The following is a 27,096-nucleotide window of genomic DNA, read 5'->3' as shown; positions in this document are numbered from 1 at the left end:
AATTCCAAAGGATCAGGAAGGAATTCCAAAGGAATAAAACAGGAAGAAATTTAAGCAAGACCTTTACACTGAAAACTACAGAGCACTGCTGAACGAAACTGAAGACCTAAACACATGGAGAGTCCACACTCCTGGACGAGAAGACGAGATGCTTGTCGTGCAGCCCTACTGCCTAGAGCAGTCTACGGTGCAGTCCCTACAAAATCCCCAATTTTTTTTTCTTTTTCTTGCAGAAATGGAAGAGCTGATCCTAAAATCTGCATGGAATTGCTAGGGATCCAAGACAGTCAAAACAATCTTGAAGAACAAAGTCAGAGGACTCCTACTTCCCAAATTCAAAATGACAGTAATCAAAACTGTGGCTCTGGCATACAGACAGGCACGGAAGTCAGGGAGACAGAACTGAGAAATAAACCCGTGTATCTGAGGTCAGGTGATTTTCCACAAGGGTGACAAAACCACTCAATGGGGAAAGCACGGTCTCTCCCATGGTGCTGGGACAAATGGACATCCACACGCCGATGCAGTCAGGCCCTTACCGCACACAAAAATTAATGCATCATGGGTCAAAGGCCTCAACCTGAGAGCTGGAATGCTATAGCTCTGAGCAGAGGAAAACGCAGGGGAAACACTTCAGACGGGGCAGTGGAGTCTCAGTATATAGGCCCTGGAGCACAAGACACAAAAGGGAAGAGAGAGAAGGGGGACTTGACAATTAAAACGTGGTGCATCAGATGTGCACTCTGTCGGGCTCTGTGCTGACAGCTCGGAGCCTGGAGCTGCTTCAGATTCAGTGTCTCCCTCTCTCTGCCCCTCCCCTACTCATGTGCTCTTTCTCTCAAAAATAACTATTTAAAAAATTTTAAAAAAATCTCTCAGAAACTGGTGCATCAGAGACACTATCAGGAAAGTGAAGAGACAAACCCACCAAATGGGAGAAGATACTTGCAAATTGTCTCTCTCAATAACAAAAAATGTCCAAAGGACTTAACAGACATCTCTTTGAAGACCTACAAAATCACCCAGCACATGAAAAGATGCTCAACGTCATTAGTCATGAGGGAAATGCGTGTCAACACCACTGACAGCCCTTCACACCCAGTAAGATGGCCAGGAGGGGGCGAATGACAGGTGCCAGGGAGGGCGGAGACATGTCAGAATCTCCCAGTCAGTGCGGGCGTGCAGACGGTGCAGCTGCTGTGGAAACAGTTCGCAGGTTCTTCAATAAACGACGCAGAATCACCACATGCCTGAGCAATTCTGCTCCTGCGTAAACACCCACAAGAAGTGAAAACGGAGGACACAATACATACACACGAATGACCACAGCAGCACGACCCACAACAGCCAGAAGGGTGACAACTGAAACGCCCATTACCTGGAATGAACCACAAAAATGGAAACACATTTTCCATGAAGAAGTGATGACCCACGTGCTGTAAACCTCACAACAGGATCTGCTCAGTCAGAGGCCACATATAAAAAGCCACGCATCAAACTGTATTTACAGGGAATGTCTGGTGTCGGCAGATCCACAGACTGCAGATTAGCGGCCACCAGAGGCTCAGGTAAGAGGGAATCAGGAAGTGGCTGCTTACTGCGTACAAGGTTTCCTACCGGGACGATGAAATGCTTCTGAACTCCTTAGAGCTGATGGTTCCCAAATGCTGTGAATGGACTTAATGCCACTGACTTGTACACTTTAAAATGGTCAACTGACGGGGCGCCTGGGTGGCTTAGTCGGTTAAGCGTCCGACTTTCGCTTAGGTCATGATCTCGCGGTTCATGGGTTCGAGCCCCGCGTTGGGCTCTGTGCTGACTGCCAGCTCAGAGCCTGGAGCCTGTTTCAGTCTGTGACTCCCTCTCTCTCTGACCCTCCACTGCTCACTCTCTCTCTCTAGAAATAAGTAAAAAAAAACCTTAAAAAAAATAAAATAAAATAAAATAAAATGGTCAACTGAGGGCACCTGGGTGGCTCAGTCAGTTGAGCATCCAACTTCGGCTTAGGTCATGATCTCATGGTTTGTGGGTTTGAGCCCCATGTTGAGCTCTGTGCTGACTGCCAGCTCAGAGCCTGGAGCCTGTTTCAGATGCTGTATCTCCCTCTTTCTGACCCTCCCCTGCTCACGCTGTCTCTCTCTCTCTCAAAAATAAATAAAACATTACAATAAAAATTAAAATAAAATTAAATTAAAACGGTCAATTGTATGTTATGTATATTTTACCATGATGATTAAAAAAAAGGACTTAAATCCTAAGGAAATACTAAATATAAAAGAATTACTGCTAATTTTTTTTTTAATTTTTTTTTTAAAATGTTTTATTTACTGCTAATTTTAAAAAATAGTAAAAAGCCAAGTTCTTTTAGAGATGCTGAAATATTAACAGATAAAAATGACATTATGACTGGATCTGGGTAGGGAACAGCTGTGAGAGAATTTCCAGTATGTCTGACATTTTCTAGAATAAAAAGCTTAAAAGAAAAATATCAAAGCTGTTGGCTTTCCGATATTAACAGGTACAGCTTTCCTTTCTCAAGAGTGACTGTCAAGGGAGAAGGCAGCCACAGGCCATGCAGCGCCTCAGAGGCAGCTGGTACTATAAGGAGAGCCGGCTTCAGCCCACCCTCCTCACCCACAGTCTTCAAGCTCATCTGCCACCTCCTCCCCTTTTGCAACACCACCTCCTGCACCCCCTCAGCTGAGCACTGCTGCTCAGACTCAGGGAGGACAGACTCAGGGAGCACTAAAGACACTGGTGCTGAATCACTACTGACTAGGAGAGAAAACCTTTTTCTAAGCCAGTAATTTCTTTAAAGTAAAAATAAATTTTTTTTTTTTTAGTGTTTTTTATTTTTTGAGAGACCGTACCGGTGGGGGGCCAGCAGAGAGGGAGACACAGAATCCGAAGCAGCTCCAGGCTCTGAGCTGTCCACACAGAGCCCGCGCGGGGCTCGAACCCAGGAATGTGAGATCATGACCTGAGCTGAAGTCGGACGCTCAAATGACTAAGCCCTCTAGGCGCCCCACCCCCCAAGTGATTTCTAAGTAAAAGACTGCAACCAAATTAAAGAAGAAGCAATAAAATTTCCCACTAACAGATAATTTAAAATGATTTTTTACTAAAACTGGAACGAGTTTCAATATTTTTTCCATGTTTCCTTCTGAGAAGGAACAATGTCTCAAGTGTGGGGTTTTTTAAAGCCCCAATATATTAAGAATTTAATATTTAATATAATTAATTTATAAATTATATTTTTGAGGACTGCTTAGGTGACTTGGTTGAGCCACCAACTCCTGACCTTGTGGTTGTGGGATCAAGCTCCAAGTCGGGCTCCACAATGACAGAGAAAAACCTGCTTGGGATCTTTCCCTTTGCCTGTCCCCTGCCCCCCCCCCACATGCACCTCTCTCTCTAAACAAACAAACATTTAAAAAATTGTATTTTGGGGGGCACCTGGGTGGGCTCGGCCAGTTACGTGTCTGACTTTGGCTCAGGTCATGATCTCACAGTTCATGGGTTCGAGCCCCGTGTCGGGCTCTGTGCTGACAGCTCAGAGCCTGGAGCTGCTTCAGATTCTGTGTCTCCCTCTCTCTCTGCTCCTCCCTTGCTTGCACTCTCTCTTTCAAAAATAAACATTAAAAGTTTTTTAAAATGAATTTTAAAAAATTCAAAAATTATATTTTTGGGTTTTTCTAAAGTTTATTTTGAGAGAGCGTGCACACGCACACATAAGCGAGTGAGGGGGAGAGAGGGAGAGAGAATTCCATGCAGGCCCCACGATGCCTGCGGAATGTCTGACAACGGCTTGATCCTGTGACCCTGGGATCATGACCTGAGCCAAAATCAAGAGTCAGACGTTTAACCAACTGAGCCATTCAGGTGCCCGAAGAGTTGTTTTTAAATGATAGTTAACACATGCCAGCCTGTGGATAAATGGAGAAATTTGCAATCAGTTACCCATTTCAAATGCTGTCTTCTCAGGTTCTATAACCCTTATATTCACGATTAAATCTTTAATATTTCTGCATTCTCCTGTGCAGAGTAAAAATGTGCTCAATAAATGGCATTCAAACATAAACTAGTCAGCACTCGTACGAAATCTGCGAGGGCACAAGACCCCATTCCAAGGGCAGGAGGGCCTGTCTGGGAGCTCGTATGTTCCAGGAGCAGACACCAAATCAGGGCAGTATTCAGAGCCAGCAACAAATTAGAGAGAATGCTGCAAAAACAGTGGGAAACTTAGTTCTTTGCTTATTAAACCTGCAAGGAAAAATTTTAGAAAACAACTTCCACATGTGAAAGGGATACACAGCTTTTCCAATTCCTTCCAGCAGACAGACAGGAGGGTATTAGAAGCCCCTGACCAGCACCAGTGGTTCTCAGACAAGCCGGAATGTGTTAGAAATGCACATTCTTGGGCCCCCAGGCCACCTTGCTTGGGCAAGGATCCTGGGAGGGAGTCCTCGACGGATAGCTGGGAATCACTGGCTTGAACCATGGCTTCAGCCTGAGCAGGACTCAGACCAGAAAAGGACCAACCAGTCACCTTCCAATGCCACTTCCTTCCAGCTGCACACACAGCACTAACAGGTTTGCTGCGTCAAGATCATCCACAATGACCATCTTATTCAGAGAGAAAACAAGGCTCGAACAGCTCTTAATACTTAGGGGACATGGGACCTGAGAAGACAGCATTTGAAATGGATAATTTAGGGGCGCCTGGTGGCTAAGTCAGTTAAGCGTCCGACTTCGGCTCAGGTCATGATCTCATGTTCGAGCCCCGCATCGGGCTCTGTGCTGACAGCTCAGAGCCTGGAGCTGCTTCGGATTCTGTGTCTCCCTCTCTCTCTCTCAGAAATAAATAAAACGTTTAAAAAAAAAAAAAAAAAGTGGAATGGGTAACTGATTGCAAGTTTCTCCATTACCCCCAGGTCGGCGCGTGGTGACTATTATTTAAAAACAAAGAACTCTCGGGGCACCTGGTGGCTCAGTCGGTTAAGCGTCTGACTCTTGGTTTCAGCTCATGTCATGATCACACCATTCATGGGATTCAGCCAGCACAGAGCCTGCTTGGAATTCTCTCTCCACCTCCCTGCCCCTTCCCCACGCTCTCTCAAAATAAATAAACTTAAAAAAAATAATGATAAAAACAAAGAACCCTCAGGTGGTTAGTCTTCCCCAGGAAAGGTTCCAGATTTATTCTACCACTGAATTCGGGGCGAGGCCGAGTGGGAATCTGAATCCCTTGAGGTAAAGGCAGGTCCCCTCGATTCCTTCACAGCTCGGAAGTGGGAGGTCAACACAATTAAGGCTTCTGTTCTCTATCCTTTTTCAAAGAAACTCTATGGGCACAAAGAGCGCCTTTTGACCAGCAGCCCGACTTGGCTACTCCGCACGCCTGGGCAAGGACCCACTGCTAAAACAGCAGCAGCTCTGAGGACGACACTAGACTGCTGAGTTAATGTGACAGCTAGCCGGACCCCTACCCTTCACATGGCTCCACAGGCCTGGGTGCAAGGTGGTTCTCTGTGCTCTTATTTAAAAGCCAAGCTCAAGGCCACATGGGTGGCTTAGTCGGTTAAGCGTCCGACCCCTGATCTCAGTTCACATCTTGATCTCATGGTTACTGAGTTCAAGACCCTAGTGGGGCTCCGTGTTGCCTACTTAAAAAAATAAATAAAATAAAAATAAATAAATGCCAAGCTCCCTTGGTCTGTCCTATCTTCTCTACTTGTTGATGTGAGAACATCTGTGGAGAGCTATGTGCACAAGGAGCAGGATTCTCTGCTTCTGCTGGACACACTCTCGAGCACAGCACACTCCCAGGAGACATCTCGGAAGGCAGGTATGGCACCCAAACCTCCCATCACACTAGGCCACACCCAGGTATCTTCACATGTGTGTGTGTGGGGGATCTTTATCTCTCTACGTATTTACAGACACACTGCTCTCCATTCAGACGGCCCTCCAGTGGGATCCCACGGGAGCCGATACCCACGGCCGCTGCCAGGTGCCCTGCAGCACTATTAGGTTTCCTATAGTTTAGAAATGCAAACATTTCCTCAGACAAAAAGTTAAAATTGTAATAGAACCAAAATAGAGCACTGCCATTCATAAAACGGAGAGCAAAGCACCTTTGCTCTTGATACCTGCACCGTATTACCTGTGCAGGGCACGACTTACCGTTGTTCACCTGGCCGTGGACGGCGGCAGGGATGGGCACCACGTGAGTCCCGTTTTGCGTTACAGTTTTTATCGGTAGCTGGTGCTGACCTAGCGGGGCCTGCTGCACTATGGTGACCGTCTGCACGGGGGTGCTCTGTGGCGTCTGAATGATCCGGCTTGCGGCGCCTAGCGTGGCATGGCTAATCGCAGGAATAGGTTCCACTTTCACTGAAATTAAAAGAAAGGGGAAAGAAATGATACCAAATGACATTACTGGAAAGTCACAGGAATCACGCCAGGTGGCCGGCAGACCCACTCTATGACGTTATGCAATTAGAAAAGGGGTTGGGGGGGCGGTGCCTGGCTGGCTCAGGTGGCTAAGTGTCTCTCTTGGTTATTGCTCAGGTTGTAATCTCATGGTTCAAGAGTTCTAGCCCAGGCTCGGGCTCTGCACTAACAGAGCCTGGTTAGGACACGCTCGCGCTCTCGCGCTCTCTCTCTCTCTCCTCTCTCTGTTCCTCCCCTGCTTGTGCTTTCATCTCTTTCTCTCAAAATAAATACATTAAAAAAAAAATTACAACAACAACAACAAGAAAGGGGGTTGGGGCGAGTAAGTCTGCTGGGTGTCTAATAGCTTAAGAAACGGCCCGCAGTGACTTCTTCCGTTGCTCACCTTTTACTTCTTTGTGATCGCCATTCTCTTGCGGCTCTGCCTTAGGGGGAGCCAGCACGGCCGCCTGAGTGACCACAGCCTGGCCGGCGACAGTGTACGTGCTTGCCGGGGCCAGGCCGGCCACGCTGGTGACAGACACCGCAGGGATCTGGTGGACGACGTGCACCGTCTGCACAACAGGCTGCTGGGAGGTCGAGGTGGTCACGGGGGCAGCGACCGTGTAGGTGACAGGCTTGATCGTTGGCGGCAGCTGCCGCTGCACAGCAATTAAAACGGGCTGACTAGACAGGGGAGAGCCTGTGGAGGATGAGGGAGCAGGGGTGAGGCACAGGCACCCATGTTCCTCCAACCGTTTCCCAGAACCGACTAAGTACAACCACCCACTCAGGATGCAGGGAGGAGTAACACAGGACATGCCCCTTCCACCTTCTAACAGTGAAGTCACTCTCAATGGGAGAAATGTGGTATTTTAGTGGGGATATTGAACTCATGTATCTAACTGCTAAAAATGCAATTCTTGGGGCGCCTGGGTGGCTCAGTCAGTTAGGCGTCCAACTTCAGCTCAGGTCATGATCTCACGGTGCGTGAGTTCGAGCCCCAGATCGGGCTCTGTGCTGACAGCCTGGAGCCTGGAGCTGCTTCAGATTCTATGTCTCCCTCTCTCTCTGCCCCTCCCCTGCTCATGCTCTGTCTCTCAAAAATAAATAAATGTTAAAAAAAAAAATTTTTTTAAAGAAAAAGAAAAATGCAATTCTTGCCCTATTCAGATTTCTTACGACACCTCTTCCCACAGCTCTTTCCTCATGAGAAAGAAAATGTCAACACAGTATATGCGACGAAGCTGCCTGCTGAGGCCCAGACGAGGGGGCCGTGCTCCTCCAGCATCAGAGTCTTACGGTGGGAGCAAGGGGCCTGGAAAGTCCAGACACAGAGTCATAAGCTCTGCCAACCAACCTCTGCTCTTCCCGGTTTGGGTGCAGAGTAAATGAAAAGACACACTGGTGACAGGAGGTACAGATGGGGATGGGGAGGGGACTGCTGTCAGGAATCCCACTGTGTCAAAATGCATATTTTGGGGGCATCTGGGTGGCTCAGCTGGTTCAGAGTCCCACTCTGGATTTTGGCTCAGCTCATGATCTCACAGTTTGTGGTTTCGAGTCCCACATCGGCTCTGTGCTGACAGTGCAGAGCCTGCTTGGGATTCTCTCTCTACCCCTCCCCTGTTCATGTGTGCTCTTGCTCAAACAAAACAAAAACCAGAAAACACCAAATACACACATTTTGCCAACCAACTAGGAACCATAATAGAACCAGCTGAGATACAGTTCCACACTATGTTGTTACTATTTTTGTTTTTGTTTTTAAATTCCCCAGGGCACACATTTTTATTCTGCATTGCAACCTAGTTAACTGTGAGATGCTCACTTATTCATTAAGTGGACAGTTTTTGCTGCCAACCAATGTTTAGTTTGTCTAATTTGTGTTTTTCCTTTGGGGGGGAGGGATTTTTTTCGCCATTTTTGAATGATGTAGCAACTGAGAAACAGATTAACTCTTAATTATTTCAGGCATCTATATAAAAGGTTTACATAAAACGTTCACTGATTTTAAAAAACAAAACAAAACACTCAGTGCTATTAGTTTTACAGAGCTTGTAACACTCAGGTACTATGCGGAAAGCACCCTGTACAAAGGAACAGAGGCTGCTGCTGTGCCCTCTGAGAAGCCTGGCTCGCCCCCCGCCCAGCACACCTGCCCTCTCTCTGCGCGGCTCACCTGGTGCACTCTGGGCAAACCGTGCCTCCTGGATGACGGCCAGTTTGGGCTGTGAGGCGCTGGGCTCAGGCTCCAGGGGGGCCGGTGAACCTTCCCTCGACAGGCTCTCAGGGGTCTGGGCACCACTGGAGTGAGCAGACAGCACTCCAGAGTGATTGGGTGAGGCCGGGGCACTTCTGTGTTACCAAGGAGAAGACAGTAGATTTTTACAAGAAAAGCATGCATAAAGCTGCCTCGTTTCAATAAAGTGCATTCTGAAAACAGGGAGCCATTGTCTTCTGCCAACTGACTACAGTTCTGTGAGTTTTACTTTCCCTGTGAATGTCTGTGACCAGAGATGGACCTTCCTGAGACTCACTCAGCTGTGACAGCCAGTGTGCATGTGCTGGGCTGCCAGAGCTCCGTGCCCAGCACAGGGCGCACGGCCGTGGAGCTGGATGGGTGGCCTCCCGAGGAAGCTCCTGTGCACAGGCAGGAGCCAGCAGTGTGTGAGCAGGCGGCGGCCAAAGCCTGACAGCCTGGTCCTTTCGTTTTTTTGTTGTTTAGAAACAGAGTATCTATTAATGAAGCTAAAAACGTATAATTCTAAATCACGCAATTAACATATAAATCAATCTTGAGCTTTACCACTAAAACACAGCTTTAAAGAGCTGTTCACGTGCCAAGGGAAAGGAAACCACACAGCTCATCAAATGCCAACCGGTCATATTAACAATGTTCAATGAGTTCAATGAAGCCACAGCTGCTACATGGGAGCGGAAGTAAAACTTCATCGACAGTCTCCACTGTTTCAGACCACTGTTCAAGAGAAGTACGGGCGGCACCCGACACTCTTGTGCAAATTCCCATCCCAACATTGAACCACACCGCATTTGGTAGTTCCTTCACTCTGAAAAGGAAAACTGACCAATACATCGAAAGCAAATTTTTTACTGACCAGTAAGTGAGGTCTTTTTGTCTTTTTTCCTTACCTAGACGAGAGCGGTCCCAGAGGGGTTCTAAAGCAAGGCACGCCCCTAGGCCGTCTTTTCCTAAAAGCCTGCTCTATTAATTTGCTTTCAGAGGCAGGGTCTATCCTCCAGAATGAGCCTTTGCCTGGTTCTTCCTGGGAACGCGGTACTTTGATGAAATAGCGATTCAGAGAGAGATTGTGGCGAATTGAATTCTATGAAACATAAAAAAAATACGTAGAATTCATATATTTCTTTGCTGAGAAATGAAAATGTTCCCCAGTTTCAGTGCCCTGCAAAGCAGAGGCCCAGGCATGCAGCCCGTGCAGAGGGCGGTCAACTTACACACAGCGCTGTGTTGGGAGGGGCCATCCTCCTCCCGAGTGAAGGAGTTGGGGTGCAACCCCCCCCCCAGCCGGAAGGTCTGGGAACGAAACGGCGGGGGGGGGGGGGACCAGGGGCGAGGAGGGGGATCTAGGGAATGAGAAAGGGGTGGGAGATCTACACCACAGGGAAGGAGGCCATTTCCAATGGGATAAATGTCAACTTCCACCTTTTCCCCAGGTATGAGACCAAGGGTTCTCACTGTAGTCCTCTGACCTTTCCTGCTTAGGGATGAACAGAGCCAAAATAACCCAATCCTTTAAAATACTCTTTGAGCACGGAATTAGCTTACAAGAATCTGTCACAGCCTAAAATGAATTAATCCAGTACAAAGCATTTGGCAGACCAGAAAGGAGAAAATATGAGCTAAAGGTTGAGAAGTATTACAGACACCTTCACGGGGTGTCTGGGTGGCTTAGTCGGTTAAGCGTCTGACTTCGGCTCAGGACATAATCTCACAGTTCGTGGGTTCGAGGCCCGCATTGGGAGCCTGTTTCAGATTCTGTGTCTCCCTCTCTCTCTGACCCTCCCCTGCTCACACACACACGCTCTCTCTCTCTCTCTCTCTCAGAACTAAATAAACATTAAAAAAAATTATTGACACCTTCTTCCACTAACAAGAACACTTTGCAAAATACTTCCATATATGTTGTTTTAAATCTGATCCACAAAATAATCTTATGAGGCACAGAGAGAATATTTCTCTCAACTCCTACTCTATTCTTTCTGTTACACAAAGCATGGCTCACAGTTTACAGACAAGTTCAGGAAAGCTCCCCACTGTAACTGGCACGCTCTCAGCATGGCTGATCCCAAGCCATCCAAACCAGAGTCAGGAACAGCTGGATGAAAGTCATGCATCCACATTATTTCATGTATTCACACTCATGTTTAAATTTAAAGTAAGTTAAACTACTGAAGTTTCAAAATGGTGGTAGCTCACAGTAAATTCTGGGCTAACCCCAAATCATTTCTAAATTCCCCAATTAATCTTCTAATAGAACTATACTAGCCACAGCCCGAAATACTGAAATGCCAGAGGTGGCTCAGAAATCAAATGTATCAAATTCTACTTTACAACCCAGCCAGGGGACTGCTCACCTACGGCACCAGTCACAGGCCATGATGAGCACCACACAAGCCCATGGAAGTCTGTCACCCTCAGCGGCAACACAGAGGGGGGCAGCCTAGACTGTGATTTGTGGAACTATTTATAAATAAATGCATTATATGAGATTTAGAATATTTTATTATTTTTTAAGGTTTATTTTTGAAGAGAGAAAGAGAGAGAATGTGTGTGAGTCGGGGGGGGGGGCGCGGTAGAGAGAGAGGGAGACAGGATCCAAAGCCAGCACAGAGCCTGATGCAGGGCTTGAACCCAGGAACTTGAGATCATAACCTGAGCCGAAGTCGGACACTTAACCAACCTGAGCCACCCAGGTACTCCAAGATTTAGAATATTTTACTAACCACAGATACTTGTTATTCTGTTTTATCATAGGGTTTGGCCAATAACCAACAATAACTTTCTACTAGTTTCTCCCGAAAAATCAAATTCGACTATTATTGGTGCTTCCACCACAGAGAGAAGACAATCCCCCTCCGGTTACACGCAGACCTGTCTGTGTTGTAGAAAACAGACTCCAAGACTATGGGCTGAGAAAAGAAAACCAGACTACGACACTACAGGGCCCACTCGCTGTGAACAAGGCAATCCTTACAACGGCCATGTGAGGGTCAACAGGTCCTCTGACTGTCCTCTGGGAACCTGGCCACTTGGGCAGCTTAGAAGAGGCCGCCAAGCCGCAGGGAAGAACACGGGAGGTGGTGAGCCCCCACGTGAAGACTCTAGTGCACCGAGTAGCTTAATGTACGTGTTGCTACGAGGAAAAGGGAAGTTGGCTCAGTGGGAGTCTGGAGGCGGGAAGTGCCATTTCAGGGGACTGGGGCACCAGTATTTCTTCCCACTGATAAAGAAGAACAGGACCAGGGGGCTGCGGTTCCATGACCCTCCTGCCACGGACACACTGTACGGAAGTTCCTAGATCAAGGAGTTGCTATTTTCTGTCCTGAAACTGTGACAGAAGCTACGCTGTGCGCCATCACAATAGGTCTACCCGCCCTCTCCACTCACAACAAGGCTATGGAACAAAGAGGCTGTGATTTTCCAGCCAACAAGACCAGAAATGATGCGCAAGTAGTAAGAGATACTTAATGCAGACACAGATAAAGTAACTATATTTCTAAGGTCATTTAAGGCCTTTGTAATTTGATCAAGCCAAGCTACATACACTAAAACCACGCTGGCTTGGCTTCTACAGATTCAGAAGTTATTATATTCAGAGAAAAGGCAGGTTATTACTCTTTAAATCTAAACAGGAAGAAAAGGGTCTGCAATATCGAGCACGTACTCTTCCCCCCTAACCCTCCTCTCATCAAGGCTACTTCCCAGAACCTCTCCTTCCTGGGATCCAGTCCCTCCTCTCTCCCGTCCCTGAAGGCAGCCCCGTCCTGCAGCCGACCCGGAGGGAAGGCCCAGAGCTGGTCACCGTCCTCCGTGAGCACCCCCGGGGCTCCCGCCCAGACTCTAGTTTCTGTCGGCCCTGCTCACAGAACACTCCCTCTACCAAGGACTTGTAAAGAAACTGATGAGAACAGAACGTGTCAGGTAACTTCCAGAAGCAGAGTTCAAGGTATGGGGGGGAGGGGCCCAGAGCACGCCCTCTCCTTTCAGAAACCAGCTCTGGTCCTCTCGGGGGCCCAAAGGCCTAGAATTCAAATGTTCTAGTTACAACAAATACTTAATTCTAGGCTGGGTAAAATTACAATTATAAATCGCTAAGAAAACATTTTGGCATAAATACCCAACCAAAGGAAAAAAATGTGCCATCTTTCCAGACACGGTCACAATTTGTTTTATCCCAGAGTTTCCTCTGAAACAGTCAAGAAGCCTTGCCAAAGGCAGACAGTGCAAAATACCCAGAGCAAGCCTGGAAGGCAGCTGTGGACTTCATTCAGGCGTGCAAAAGAGGCACTGTGGCACGTGTCCATGCAGGTCCCTGAGGAGCTGATCAGAGCGTGGGGCTCAAGCCCTCGGGTCCTATTCTCCTTGCACAGCCACCTCCCTCACGCCACAGGGGCGGGGAGGAGCCAGTCTGGAACCCACATTTTTAAAATGGGCTGTTCTAGGTGACTGTGTTCCCCACTACGCTCCACCCCCCTACTCTCCATGCAAAGAAAACCGACCTGGTTTTTATGAAAAAAGGTTGCAAAATGGAAAGGCTTTTTTGTTTTAAGCCAAGAGTAAGGACATGGGAAGAAGGTCTCATCCATACAGAGACTTTAAGCGCAGTCACTTTGGGAAGGCAGCTCAGAGAATCTCAGGACAGAAAAAGGACACGTGTGGGTCAATACTGGGAACAGCTAAAAGAAACTGGGAGCGCATGTCCAAAAATTAAAGAGAGGGATGCAGCAGAATCTCTTTTCTGCTAAAACACTGGAGCCAGGAGGTGTAAAACGTCCCAGGAGCGGCCTTACACAGGAAAGAGGTGCAGAGTCACCCTTCTGGGCCTTGATCTGGACAGTAAAGACATTTCAATAAAAAGCAGTGTGAATGAACCCTGAACAGAGAGGGGAGCCTGCCCTGCGGCAGCCACACCTGTGACTCTTGGCTCTCAGGGCGCTGGGAAGTCACTCCTGGGCGCCAGGAGCACTCCGTGCATGTGGGGCTGACGCCTGATCTGACTCCCCACGACACTGAAGCCTGGAGGAGGCCGCCCCTGAGAGCTGGCCTTAGTCCTGAGGCCAGAAGCCCATATGCTGTTAGAGAGCACATGGATGTCAGGACAGACAGAAACACATCTGGCCGCACGTCTGGCCAGGCTGTTCAGAAACACTCGCTCCCATTAAACCCAGCTAACCGGCACTTCCAGTCCCCAGAATTCTGCATGTAACGGGCTGCACGTAACCCCACCCCATTCTTTGAGAGGAGACTCCATCTGCCCACACACACAGGGAGCTGTGTTCCAGGAACAATCGCCAGAAACGGACCCAGAGGATCATCTGGTTCTGTTTCTTTTGTTTGACATTTTACCTGAAGCACAACCTCACTGTTCTCGATTAAAATGGTCAGTATTGCAGGGACTTCTTGTCCAATGTGTTGAAGAGATCTGCCAGGTGGCTGGATATCAGAGGGTTCTCCGAATCCAGCATTTTCCTCGCTGCCATCTAAGAAATGCCACCTCGCTGTGCACAGGGAGGCAGGCGGGGTGCAGATGCCACAGCCCAGAAAGGAAGGCTAAGTCTTATTTTATACCTTCCACAATCAAAGTGACTAAGACCCCGGACACAGAAAATGTTCAGGATTTGGGTGGACTACTTTTATTAGAACATGTTTATGTGTCTGCAGATAGAAGAAAAAACTTTTTGCCTGCCATTACAAAGAAAATGGTCCCACCCCCACCCCCACCCACGGTTAGGGTTCAGCAGACACATTTTTCTCAGGATCATTTATTTACTCACTGTGCCTAAAGGAATACTGTTACCATTCCTTGTTACTTAGTGAATTCAAGCACTGTAAACATACATTTCTTCTTTTACTATGCTTTTAAAATTCTGTATTTCAAACCTGCCTTTCCCATACGGTCTGAATTAGACAGGCTCTACCATACAGCCAGTGAGTAGACGCATCTAACACAGATACACAGAAGAAAAAACTACACAATGTAAAAGTTTAAAAGTTAAACAAAATTTAAAAGCTAAACAAGGATAGTTACACACTAACATTCAAGAGTTCTCTGAGGAGGGCCAGGTTCCGGACAGCCCAGGAATGATCTGAAAGGACAGGCACACAAGCAGATAGGCTGCCCCAGCGCAGGGCAGCATCACGTTTGCCGGCTTTTATATACTGCCCAACGGGAGAAGAAGTCTTTTGAAGAAAGAGTTCTTTGATAAAACAGTTTGAAAACCATCTCTGCAAACTTCAAGAAGGTACGTACGTCAGCAGACGCAGATAAGGAAGACAGAGAGGTAAAGGACGAGCTGGGTTTTTCACTCTCTTCAGACATAGGAAGCTAAGTGTAATGGTCGAAGAGAAACATCTCAAACAACCCGCGCCTTTCCCATCTGTGGGGACAGTGACCGTAGTAACCACAGGCTGAGGTTTTCTCCTAGAACCACTATTCCTCCTGCTGTGTGTGGAGAAGGTCAGAATGTGGGGCCAGGGGCCTCTAACACATCCTCCTCCCTGAGCAAAAGAGGGTCTCCTTCACCTTGCTCTACCTTTGCTCTGTGCTCAAGTTTAAGAAAGCAGCTCAGTTTTCCTCTCAGTTGTCAATCAGCATCTACTGATGTGAGACAGAACTATTTCATAACAAATCGAAATGGATTTACCTGCCAGCCCTTGTCCGCAGTCCGGTAGTATGGATAATTTTTAGTAATGTGAGTGTAAATTCCATTTAGAGTAAGTTGTTTATCAGGAGCCATCGTAATTGCTTGTACAATTAATTGTGCATAGGAATAAGGTGGCTTTGAATCATCCTGTTAAAAAAGAGAGAGATTATTGAAGTAATCAAAATTTTTACTAAATTTACTAGAATTTAGGATTATTTGTGCTTTTATTTAAAACAAAAAAATTGTAATGTTTATTTTTGAGCGAGGGAAAAAGACTGAGTGGAGGGAAGGCAGAGGGAGAAGGAGACAGAGGACCTGAAGAGGTTTCTGTGCTGACAGCAGAGAGCCCGATGCGAGGCTCGGACCCACAAACCATGGATCATGACCAAAAATCAAAGTCAGACACTTAACCAGCTGAGCCACCCAGGTGCCCTCTTTTTTTTTTTTAAGTGTATTTTTGAGAGACAGGCAGACACAGAATGCTGAGCTGTCAGCACAGAGCCCAACGTGGGGTTTGAACCCACGAACCGTGAGAGTGAGACCTGAGTTGAAGTTGGACGCCTAACCAACTAAGCCACCCAGGTGCCCCTGGGATTGTTTCTGCTTTTAAGTGTTCCTGTGAAAATGCTCAGTTTTCTTTACTATGAAAGTAACATAAATTGAGAAGCATTTGGAAAATTTAGAAGAAACAAATGGAAAAATGCACAAGTAGTGTAAAAAAGAATGTTTAACAACCACATAAGGAAAAACTCCAGATGGCAAAAACGAAAAACATAAGGAAAAGAAAAGAGCTGCCTGACCTCAGTAAAGTCCGGGGCAACACAACCTAAAACACGGTCAGACTCAAGATGATACTCATTATATGAGGTTTAAAAATAAGCAATTAAGACATTGTTTAGGGATAAACACAAATGGATGGAATGAACAGACGAGCAGAGGACTGAGAGACAAGGGGCGCGGGCCCTGGCTGCCCAGGCCATGATCGGTCCTGACGGTGGCGGCGGGCACGTGTTCTGTGCAGAGACACTGGCCCCACGTGAAAACAGCTAGTATTTCCTGAGCACTTGGGCTGGGATCTGCCCCAACCAGCCTGAGCAGGCAGGCTCTGGAGAGGGCCCAGTGGGCTGGCAGAAAGGAGACTCCTCCAGGCGGCAGGTGCAGCGCACAAAGCCTTCCTCGTTGTGTTGATGCCACTTGCTGCGTCTCCTGGTTCCCTCTTTTCTACACATTTCTAAAAACTTTTTTACTAAAAAATGTAACACAGATAGGAAAACCCATGATACATCCTCATCGGCTGAAAACAAATGTGAAGGGAACATCCAAACACCCAACACTAAGTCGAGAGAGAACACGCCCACATCCCAGAAGCTTCCCTAGGCCCCTGGGCCTGTGGCCTCTACCCCCAGAAAAGCTGCCATTACCTCTGACATTTTATCGTAATGACAATCTTGCTGTAATTAAACATTTTAGCATTTAACACCTCCTGAAATAAAACAATTTAGTTTTGTCTGATTTTAAATAGGCAACTGCATCAACACGGAACCCCACAGAGGATGCTCCTCGGTGTCCCCTCGCTTGCCCAGCGTGCCCTGTGCGGGGCTCCAAGCCACAGCAGACAGGCGTGCACCACTCCGTGTGTGCTCTGTGGCCGTGCTGTGCGCCACTGAGCAAATGCGTCACATTTTATACACCAGATGTAACTAACACTATGCGCTGCTTTATTCCTTTTCACCGAGCATTAAGTCCACAACACTTCCCTATCAGTGACGATGCTGCAATTTCCTTGCTTGAACTCTCTCAGGGGGCAATTAGGCTGCTTTCCATTTTCTGTCTTACATAAATTTTTGTTTGAGATTTTTGCCATTTTCTTTAGACAAAATCCTAGAAGGGGCAATACTGGGTCAAAGAACAAAACCATGCAGGGACATGCAGAGTCACAGCATGCTCAGCAACCACTGTCCCAAGAGAGTGTGTTCCTGGGCACACGTGTGCACGTGTACATGCAGATACGAGTGCTCGTGCAATCTTCAGCGTCTGGAACAGCAGGACGGCACCCCGGGAACAGCGCCTATCACCTAGCCTGTTCGGCTCTCAGCACCTGGGCCCACAGCCGACGCTGGGGAGCACCCACCCAATGGTGAATGACAGGAAGAATTCATTTTATGAGATCCCAACCCAAGAACACGCTCGACAGGAAGGGACCCCACAACCAGCTTGGATCCACACAGATACGCACTTCTCCAAAGGCCTGGCCGGGACATTACTAGATGCGCAGACAACAAAGTGAGGATAGCTGGCCACGTGATGGCCCCGGGTTCTGTTTCAAGACTATAAAACATTTACCTTTGGGCTGTCTCCACCAGAAGCTTCCTTTTCATTTTCTGGCTGCGAGTTGTCGGCCATTAAATTGAGGTCAGCTGGTATCACACGGCCCATTTTGTACCCCGAAGACCCTGCTCCCCGGGGGCTGGATGGGCAGGAGTTTGCAGCACTGTGGACAGGAAAAGGTGGCTGCAATCAGTCTATTACAGAACATACATCACACTGTGCTTCAATGACTCGTTCTGGTTTCAAGGAAAACAAACTTTAAAATTAGAATATTAGCATTTTATATGGAAAACGGACTCATTAATTCTCTGCGAAACTTAAGATCACTCCAGGAAACATGTGCAAATCAGTTACCTGTTTCCACAGGTGCTACCTTAATCATAAACTCTCAAAGGAGGTGGTGGCGGTCCATCTGTTTCACCAGTGAGGAAACTGAGGCTCAGGATGGTTCTGGAACTTACCAAGGACACAGAGCCATATGTAATGGCTCCAGGTCTCCAGCCTGGCAAAGGGACACAGAGCACATGCTCCGCTCACTCCCTTCCCACCTACGACATGGCCTCCAGCTACACCAGAAAGGTCAGGGACAATCTGGAGAGAGAGAAAGGCAGCCCGACCAAGCCTAGGAAGCTCAGACAGGGATGGGGCCATGGACACAGACGCAGATGGCATCAGGCCCTGGGGCACATGTGTCAGTCAATTAGGACACAAACACAGGAACCCATTAAAAAATAATTATTTATTTTTTATTATTAAAAAAATTTTTAAACATATATTTATTTTTGAGAGACAGCATGGCACGACAGGGCACACAGAGGGAGATATGAAATCTGAAGCAGGCTCCAGGCTCCTAGCTGCTAGCACAGAGCCCATTGTGGGGCTTGAACTCATGAACCACGAGATCATGACCTGAGCTAAAGCTGGACACTTAACCAACTGAACCACTCAGGCACCCCTATTTATCTATTTTTTAATGTTTGTTTATTTTTGAGGAAGAGAAACCTAGCACTGGTTGGGGAGGGGCAGAGGGAGAGGGAGACGGAGATACAGAATCGGAAGGAGGCTCCAGGCTCTGAGCTGTCAGCATAGAGCCCGACGCGGGGCTTGAACTCACGAACTGTGAGATCATGACCTGAGCTGAAGTTCGATGCTCAACCGACTGAGCTGCCCAGGCGCCCCTTTTTTTTATTTTGAAAGTAAACTCTAGCCCTAACATGGGGCTCGAACTCACCACTCCAAGACCAAGAGCTGTACATTCTACCAACTGAGCCAGCCAGGAGCCCCAGGAACCCATGTCTAAACATGTGCTTTTTTTCACAAACCAGGGGTGGGGTGCTGCTTCTGGATCTGTGTAATGACGAGAGGCCATTCCCACTCGACTATGCTCATTTGCCAAGCTGCACATCTGAGACCCTGTCCCCGTTTCATGCAGGAGCATACTTCACAAAGGAGTATGCCCTGCCGCAGTGGAAGGACACAAAAGCAAGACCGGCTAAGAAATGTATCAAGTTACATACGAGTGTGAGGTTAGGGATTAGTTGCATTTTGGGGGAAAAAAGACAAGTACTACATATATACAGAAAATTTCTGGAAAAAATACATAAGGAACAGCTACCTCCAAAAGCCTGAACTGAGCGTGGAGCAGGAGAAGGAAGTGGGGGGGTGACATGCTCTTGGGCAGCGCCCTGTGCAACACTACTGGGCTCTCAACCATGGGATATACCGTGAGTGCACGCACTCACTCAGCGAACAGGCCACGGGGAGAAAAGCAGCAGACTGCACTAAAGGAACTTACACCTCTCGATGTTGAAAACTAACCAGCGTTTAACAAGTGTTGACATGGGGAGGGGAGGGGCTGTGTGGAGTGGATGCTGAGTTTAGAAAAGGCAAGTCTGGTGGCGCCTGGGCAGCTCAGTTGGTTGAGCACCCATCCAACTCTTGATATTGGCTCAGGCTGTGATCTCATAGTTCTTGGGTTCAAGCCCCGCATCTGGTGTGGAGCCTGCTTGGGATTCTTTCTCCCCCTTTCCCTTGTTTGCATACACATGTGCATGCGCGCACGCTCTCTCAAAATAAATAAAGCTTTAAAAAAAGAGAGAGAGAAAGGGAAAGAAAAGGAAGAAGAAAAGGAAAAGGAAAAAGAGAAAGAAAAAGAAAAGGCAAATCTACTCTGCACACAAGCCATCTGCAGTTGGGAGTCCCACCCCGCTGTCTCACCCAGGAAGGGCACTACATTGGTCAGCACCGGCCATGAGGGAGGGGGGACGAGCATGGAAACCAGGATGAAGATGGGGCAGAAGGGGAGGGCAGGCTGGCTCAGGGTCTGTTCTCTGACCACACCCCCTTCCCCGAGTGCCCAGGCCACCCATCTCGTGCGTGGGAGTGCCCGTCTCCAAGGCTGCGGCTTCCACTATGGGCTGCTATCCCACATGGGCAAACAGCTTTCTCCTCTTCCTCTGTGGATTCTGCTGAACAGAAATCTGGCCGCGTGGCTGCCGTCCACTGCTAGCTATTTGGTCCATGCAGTCACATGCAAATTCCACCACATGGGAGAGACAAAGGCAGCTTCCTCAGCAGTGAAGCCCCAGGAAGAGGCAGAGGAGGGAGGGGCCTGAAGCTGATAGCACCAGCCATAGCCAGTCCACTCCACTCCCTCCACTTACACACCACAGATCCTTCTAGAAGTCCTATTGCTGATGCTCATTTTTTTTAACGTTTATTTTTGAGAGAAGGAGAAGGGGGGGTGCGGGGGGAAGGGGCAGAGAGAGAGGGAGACATAACATCTGGAGTAGGTGCCAGGCTCCAAGCTGTTAGCCCAGAGCCTGACGTGAGGCTTGAACTCAAGCACTGCAAGATCATGACCTGAGCCAAATCCTGACACTTAACTGATTAAGCCACCCAGGCACCCCCAATACTTGTTTTTAAGATAAGAAACAGAAGCATCTGACTGGGAGGTTGGACATTAGTCCCCCGTGCACCCTCCCTGTATCTGCCACAGCAGCGTCAGCCGGGACAGACCCGAACAGCAGAAGCCTGACTCAAGAGAGCAGTACAGGGGTCCATTCCACACTCCATAGCACTCACACCTAAGAAGACACCCCAAATACACACTATCCCCTCTTCTAAGCGCCAACAGAACCCCAGGAGACGGACGCATCTGAGCCCTGCCCGCACCACACAGAGCTCCGCGTCCGGCACACGTGGTGATCTCGCCTGCTCTAAGCACGCACGTCTGTGGGGTTCCATGACTGTTCTTGACCTGACCCTCAGCTGCTGTCTTCTGAGAGCTCAGCAAGACCTGACCACTGTGCTCTGCGTTCCAGGGTGTGTGCCAAGAGAGTGCCCTGAAGCCACTGACCTCCACTCCCTGAAGCACCCAGTCTCTCTTAGGACATCATGACAAACACAAGTTTGGTGCCTCACTGTGGTGAAACTCATGGATGCAAAGCACAAGTCCTCAGTGTACATGAAACTGCAACAAACTAAAAGAACTTAAAATGCAAATGAAAACAGCTCAGAGTTTAGACCAACATAGGATATCACCTGCCCCCTCAACTTACACTCAAATACAGAGAGTCCATAAGTGAAGGTCAGGAACGTTTGGGAACTGTGTTTCATATGCAGGAACCTGGGAGCAAAGGGTGTTCAAAAACTGAATGGCAGGTGAAGGGTCCACCCGGGAAAGGAGTGGGCGCTGGGTGCTGTGAGCTCCTGCCCATGACTGTGACTTATGACAGCTTCTGAAAGTCCCAAGGCAGGAGGTAAGGAATGGAATCGAGACGTGGTCAAGTACATCTCAGCATGCGTGTGCCCCCAACCTGACCCTCCGGTGACCCCGCCCACCACATGAGCTGCTGTACCTGATGGTTCCTGTGGGGGAGGGAAGGGGACTGATGAGGTGGGCCATGGTGTCTGGAATGTTGATGGTCAAGGGCGAGATGTGGGCCTGCACGGGCTTCACCGGGGACTCGGGAGCCTCCTGTTTCTCCCTCTTCTCACTGGACAGGGCAGTGAACGTGATCTTGATGTTTGTGCTCGGGAATCTAAACGTGCACCTGAAAAAAAAAACAAAAAAAGCCACTGTCAGCATCTGTCTGCAGGACCAGAGGACAGGGTGTCCCACCTAGAGCAAGACAAAGAGCCCAAGTGCCCTCAAACGCACTGGAGCCTCATCTTGTGGTGGGGAAGCCACTGAGAAGTCCGCTTCAACCTCACCCTGTGTGTTACAAGCCACTTAACGAATGAAGCCACAAAAAGCCATTTCATGACTTTAAAACACTAGTAAACAAGTGTTTTTAAAAATTTTTAATATTTGTTTATTTTTGAGAGAGCAAGCGAAAATGTTCGTACAAGTGGGGGAGGGGCAGAGAGAGATGGAGACAGAGAATCCCAAGCAGACTCTGCACTGACAGCAGAGAGCCTGACACGGGGCTCAAACCCATGAACTTCAAGATCGTGACCCGAGCCGAAGTCAGATGCTTAACCTACTGAGCCACCCAGGCACCCCAACAAAGTATATTCTTTTTTTTTTTTTTTCTTAATGTTTTATTTATTTCTGAGAGAGAGAGAGAGAGAGAGACAGCATGAGCAGGGAAGGGTCAGAGAGAAGGGGAGATACAGACTCTGAAACAGGATCCAGGCTCTGAGCTGTCAGCACTGAGCCCGAATAAGGGTTTGAACCCACGAACCATGAGATCATGACCTGAGCTAAAGTCGGACGCTTAACCCACTGAGCCACCCAGGTGCCCCCAAAGTATGTTCTTTAGACCAGCCAAATATAAGTAAAAAATTCAAATGTGACATAACCTGCATTACTATTTTTTAAATAAATACACAAATATAGCTGGATTATTAAGCAACGCAATTTTGGCTGTTTCTTAATTAAGAAGCAAAAATCATTCCTTTTGAAAAATTCTATCACCTTTTTCACTGAGCAAACAAGAGCCAGAGATATTAAATTTCAGCAGAAAAAGTCTTTAATTCAGTACTCTGGTTCACCTTTAATATAGCTTCCTTGACATATCTCAAGTATATTTATTAAAAAAAAGTAATGCAAGCCAAATATCTTTAAAGATTAAAATTTAAAAACAGCCCTACAGATTCACGGTCTATGCCTGATCTCACACCCAGTTAAACAGCACCTGACCTGTGTGTATATAAATGACCAGTTGATGGTACGCAGCTGACCTCTGTGTGTCCATCCTGGGGTACCCAATCCTGGTGGTCAGCTCTGCTTGCCACTGTCCTACCTGGGTGCTGCCAAGGAAAGATCCAGAATGTGAAGGGCACATATCCCTCCCACTTTCAGTGACATCTCCAAGGCAGTACTTCCAAGGCTCTAGCTGAGGGCTAGAAAGGATGCCACCTGACAGGGTTCTGACACTTGCTGCCTGGGCTTCCTCCCCCACCACGCCCTTCCTCAGGAGGCACTGACATGAGTGAGGTTCCCTGCCCCTTCACTTCCTCACAAGGTGCACCAGTCAGTCCTGCAGCCTCAGTGGACAGAGAAGAGCCCTAGTGACTGCCTCCTTCCTGACACCCAGTACGCACCCCTTCCCTGTTCCCATCTCTTGGGGCTGCTACTCAATCCATACTGGACTTGACTCCCTTACAACTCTATGTCCAACGCCCCAGACTCAGAGTCCAGCCTCTATGTTTCTCCGTCCGCATCCACTGGTTGGACAAGCTCCTGTAGGCCCATGACCTTCCCCTCTACACACTCCCAAATGGTTAAAAAATCCACATTTCCTGCCCTCTGGACCTAATTTCTCACTGCCTTCCTGATGCCCCCCTCTGCACTCACACTGGGCATCTGTAATAAGACCTCACACCAGCTTCTCTACAGAGCTTCCCCTGGCAGTGAATGGCATCACCCAGTTGCTCAGGCCAGAAACAGAATTCACCCAGCCTATCTGCTAAGCCATCAGCTCTCACCTTCCAAACATACTCACCATCAGAACTGAAAACATCTGCTCTGCCAGAAACCTGTTAAGGCACTAAAAAGACAGGCCACCTTTTTGCCTTGTTCACCTTTTTTTTTTTTTTAATGTTTATTTATTATTTTGAGATAGAGACACAGAGAGAGAGAGAGTGTGAGCAGAGGAGGGAAGAGAGAGAGGAGACAGAGAATCTGAAGCAGGGTCCAGGCTCTGAGCACAGAGCTTGACATGGGGCTGGAACCCATGAACCGTGAGATCATGACCTGAGCTGAAGTCAGACACTCAACCGACTGAGCCACCCAGGCACCCCGTCTTTGTTCACTTTCTAAGAGAAAACTTTTATAAATCACATATCCAACAAAGGATTCATATCCAGACTATAAAGGTCTATCTAAAGGTGACAGAAGAACAAGCCACTTAGAAATGGGCAAAAAACTAAGAAAAATTAAACAAACAAAAAACAACAAAAAAACCCCACTTTGCTAAAGATACATAGCTGGCAAATAAGTGTGAAAAGATGTTCAACATCATTAGTCATTAGGGCAAAAGGCAAATGAAAACTGCCATGGGGGGTGCACCTGGGTGGCTGTCAGTCAGATGTCTGACTTTGGCTCAGGTCATGATCTCACAGTTCATGAGTTCAAGCCCGGCATCAGGCTCGTTCGCGTTCTCTCTCTCTCTCTCTCTCTCTCTCCCCCCCCCTTTCTTTACCCCTCCCCCACTCACTCTCTCAACATAAATATACTTAAAATAAAACTGCCATGAGGGGGGCTCCTGGGTGGCGCAGTCAATCGAGGGTCCGACTCTCGATCTGGGCTCAGATCATGATCTCACCGTTTGTGGGATCGAGCCCCGTGTGTATCCAGGAGCAGTGGGCACTCACATTCACACAGAAACTGGCACAGAGTGCTCACGGCAGCTCTATCTGTAACAGCTGAAGACTTCAATGTCCTTCGACAGAGAGTGGTTAAACAAATGACATCACAGCTGTGCAGCAAAATGGGATGAGATACTGATACAGCAGCCACTGTGCAAAGCACTGCGCCCAGTGAAAAAGCTGGCCCCTCACAGTTCATCCTCTGTAATTCCAGGTAGGTAACGTTTTCAAAATGACAAAATGCCCGGTTTGGAGAACAGACAAGCGGTGGCTAGGGGCTGGGGAAGGGAGGAGTATACAGCCCCACAGAGGAGGCCCCAGGGAGTCCTCTGTGTGATGTTAACTACCATCTGCATCTCAACAATAATACCACTAACACAAACCTGTACAGGTGCCAACATGTCACAGAATCACAAAAACACACCAAAAATAAAAATATATATATATATATATATATATATATATCAGTGCATGCAGAAAAAAAAAAAATAGTGGGAAAACTCATGTACGTACAGTGCCAAACCACCAGTTTCCATACTCCCCCCATTCTGCTCCTATGCAGTGATTCTCACTCAGCTCCCAGGGATACAGGCCAGTGTCTGGAGGCCAGACAAGAAGGCTCACACCCCACAGTGCATGGACGGTCCCACTACCGAGAAGAGATGCCCTGGGCATGCCCCTCACCTGCTGCTGGCCTCTCCTCCCCAGCAGGAACTCTCAGGTTCCTGCCTTAGTCTGGCTGTCCCGCCCCTGACTCTGTTAGACAGAGTTGAGTTTCTTTTTTTTTTTTAATTAAAAATTTTTTTAAATATTTATTTTTGAGAGAGACAGAGTGCAAGCAGGGGAGGGGAGAGGGGGGCGGGGACACAGAATCCAAAGCAGCTCCAAGCTCTGAGCTGTCAGCACAGAGCCCGACGCGGGGCTCAAACCATGAGATCATGACCTGAGGCAAAGTCGGAAGCTTAAATGACTGAGCCACCCAGGTGCCCCCAGAGGTGAGTTTCTAAAGATCTACAGGGGCACCTGGGTGGCTCAGTCGGCTAAGCATCCAACTTTTGATTTTGGCTCTGGTAATGATGACCTCACAGTTTGTGGAATGGAGCCCCCTGTTGGGCTCTTCAGTGACTATGTGGAGCCTGCTTGGGATCCTCTCTCTCTGCCCCTCCCCGGCTCTCAAGCACAATCTCTCTCTCTCAAAATAAATAAATAACCATTAAAAATAAAGGTCATGGGGCACCTGGATAGCTCAGTCGGTTGAGTGTCTGACTTCGGCTCAGGTCATGATCTCACAGTTCGTGGGTTCGAGCCCCGTGTCGGGCTTTGTGCTGACAGCTCAGAGTCTGGAGCTGCTTCCAATTCTGTGTCTCCCTCTCTCTCTGACCCTCCCTTGCTCACGCTGTCTCTCTTTCTCAGAAGTAAATAAAAACATTAAAAAATAAAATAAAATAAAATTAATTAATTAAAATAAAATAAAATAAAATAAAATAAAATAAAATAAAATAAAATAGAAAGGTCAGGCTGCTGAAGGCCAGAGGGAAAGTCGCCACCCCCTCCTGCTCCTGGGAACTACCCCGCCCTCCCTCCACCCCCCGCTCCCCAGAGGCCCCTACCCAACTCTGAGGCAGAGCTCACCACCCCTCCTGTCCCTAAGCTACACCCACAGGGCTTGGTGTCACCCTCAGCAGGACGCAAGCTCCGGGAGAGCACAGCCCTGGCCTGCAGGGTTCCCTGCTCTAACCGGGGCCTAGAAGAGTTCTTGGTTTATGTGAAACAGACCCTCAGTCCACACCTCTGGAATTAAAAAGTGCTGGGCATGGAGGAGGTACTTGTGGGGATGAGCACTGGGTGTTATATGGAAACCAACTTGACAATAAACTATTAAAAAATTAAAAATAAATAAAAATAAATAAAATACCAAAAAAAAAAAACCCAGAGGCAATCTAAATATTAAAACAAAAGTGCCCAGTTTCACATATTAAAAAGGTCTGATGACCTGACGAAAAAAGCAAATGAGAAGCCCACAGCTGGACACCTTGCAACTGCTGGTATGAGACATGAAATCAATTCTGGCCACGGAATGTTGAGCACAACGCCCGTGACGAGCGGGGGAATAAAGGTAAGTTTTCCTCTTTTTTCCCCAGGACAGCGCCGGAGCCCATCCTCAGACAACTCTTCACTCGCACGGCACTAGGCCGCCGGGCCACAAGAACCGCACGGGCCTCGCTCCCACAGAGCTGCTCCTGTGGCTCCATTTCTTCACCCACAGAACCAAGAGGGCAGCAGCTCCCTCTTCAAGCATCTCATGATTAATTCGGATAATGTGTGTCAAACAAACACTCAGATGTTTATGAAGATGAAGAAAACTTCAGGACAGCGGCACCTGTTTCTGCAGGTCGTCCCCTGCTGCCTGATCACCCCAGCACTTCCAGAAAGCCTGCCTCGCGCAGAGCAGCAGGAGACACATCCTCCCGGCCACCAATGCAAAAGCAACAGGGCCCTGTAGGCCCAGGAACCTCAGGAAGGCGGCCCCCCCAACCCCCCACCAGGGGCAGGCCTGCGACTCCCGCGGAAAGACCACACCCTCCTTGTGGGGCGGAGCGCTGCCTTCCC

General features: G+C 48.1%; 1 protein-coding gene across 1 annotated transcript in view; it reads right to left on the bottom strand.

Annotated features, from left to right (window-relative positions):
* FOXK2 (forkhead box K2) overlaps nt 1–27,096 on the bottom strand; it is a 69,293-nt gene that overhangs the window by 5,575 nt on the left and 36,622 nt on the right. Inside the window, exons 2-8 of the mRNA XM_039226451.1 lie at nt 21,531–21,725; nt 17,686–17,833; nt 15,343–15,489; nt 9,589–9,782; nt 8,618–8,793; nt 6,842–7,138; nt 6,187–6,396 (exon numbers count right to left, since the gene is read on the bottom strand). Coding sequence (XP_039082382.1) covers nt 6,187–6,396; nt 6,842–7,138; nt 8,618–8,793; nt 9,589–9,782; nt 15,343–15,489; nt 17,686–17,833; nt 21,531–21,725 — 1,367 coding nt within the window. The remainder of the gene's footprint in view (nt 1–6,186; nt 6,397–6,841; nt 7,139–8,617; nt 8,794–9,588; nt 9,783–15,342; nt 15,490–17,685; nt 17,834–21,530; nt 21,726–27,096) is intronic.

Source organism: Hyaena hyaena, unplaced genomic scaffold (genome assembly GCF_003009895.1).
Source record: "Hyaena hyaena isolate Hyena2069 unplaced genomic scaffold, ASM300989v1 scaffold_21, whole genome shotgun sequence".
Taxonomy (NCBI): Eukaryota; Metazoa; Chordata; class Mammalia; order Carnivora; family Hyaenidae; genus Hyaena; species Hyaena hyaena.
This window is presented reverse-complemented; position numbering and strand designations above follow the sequence as displayed.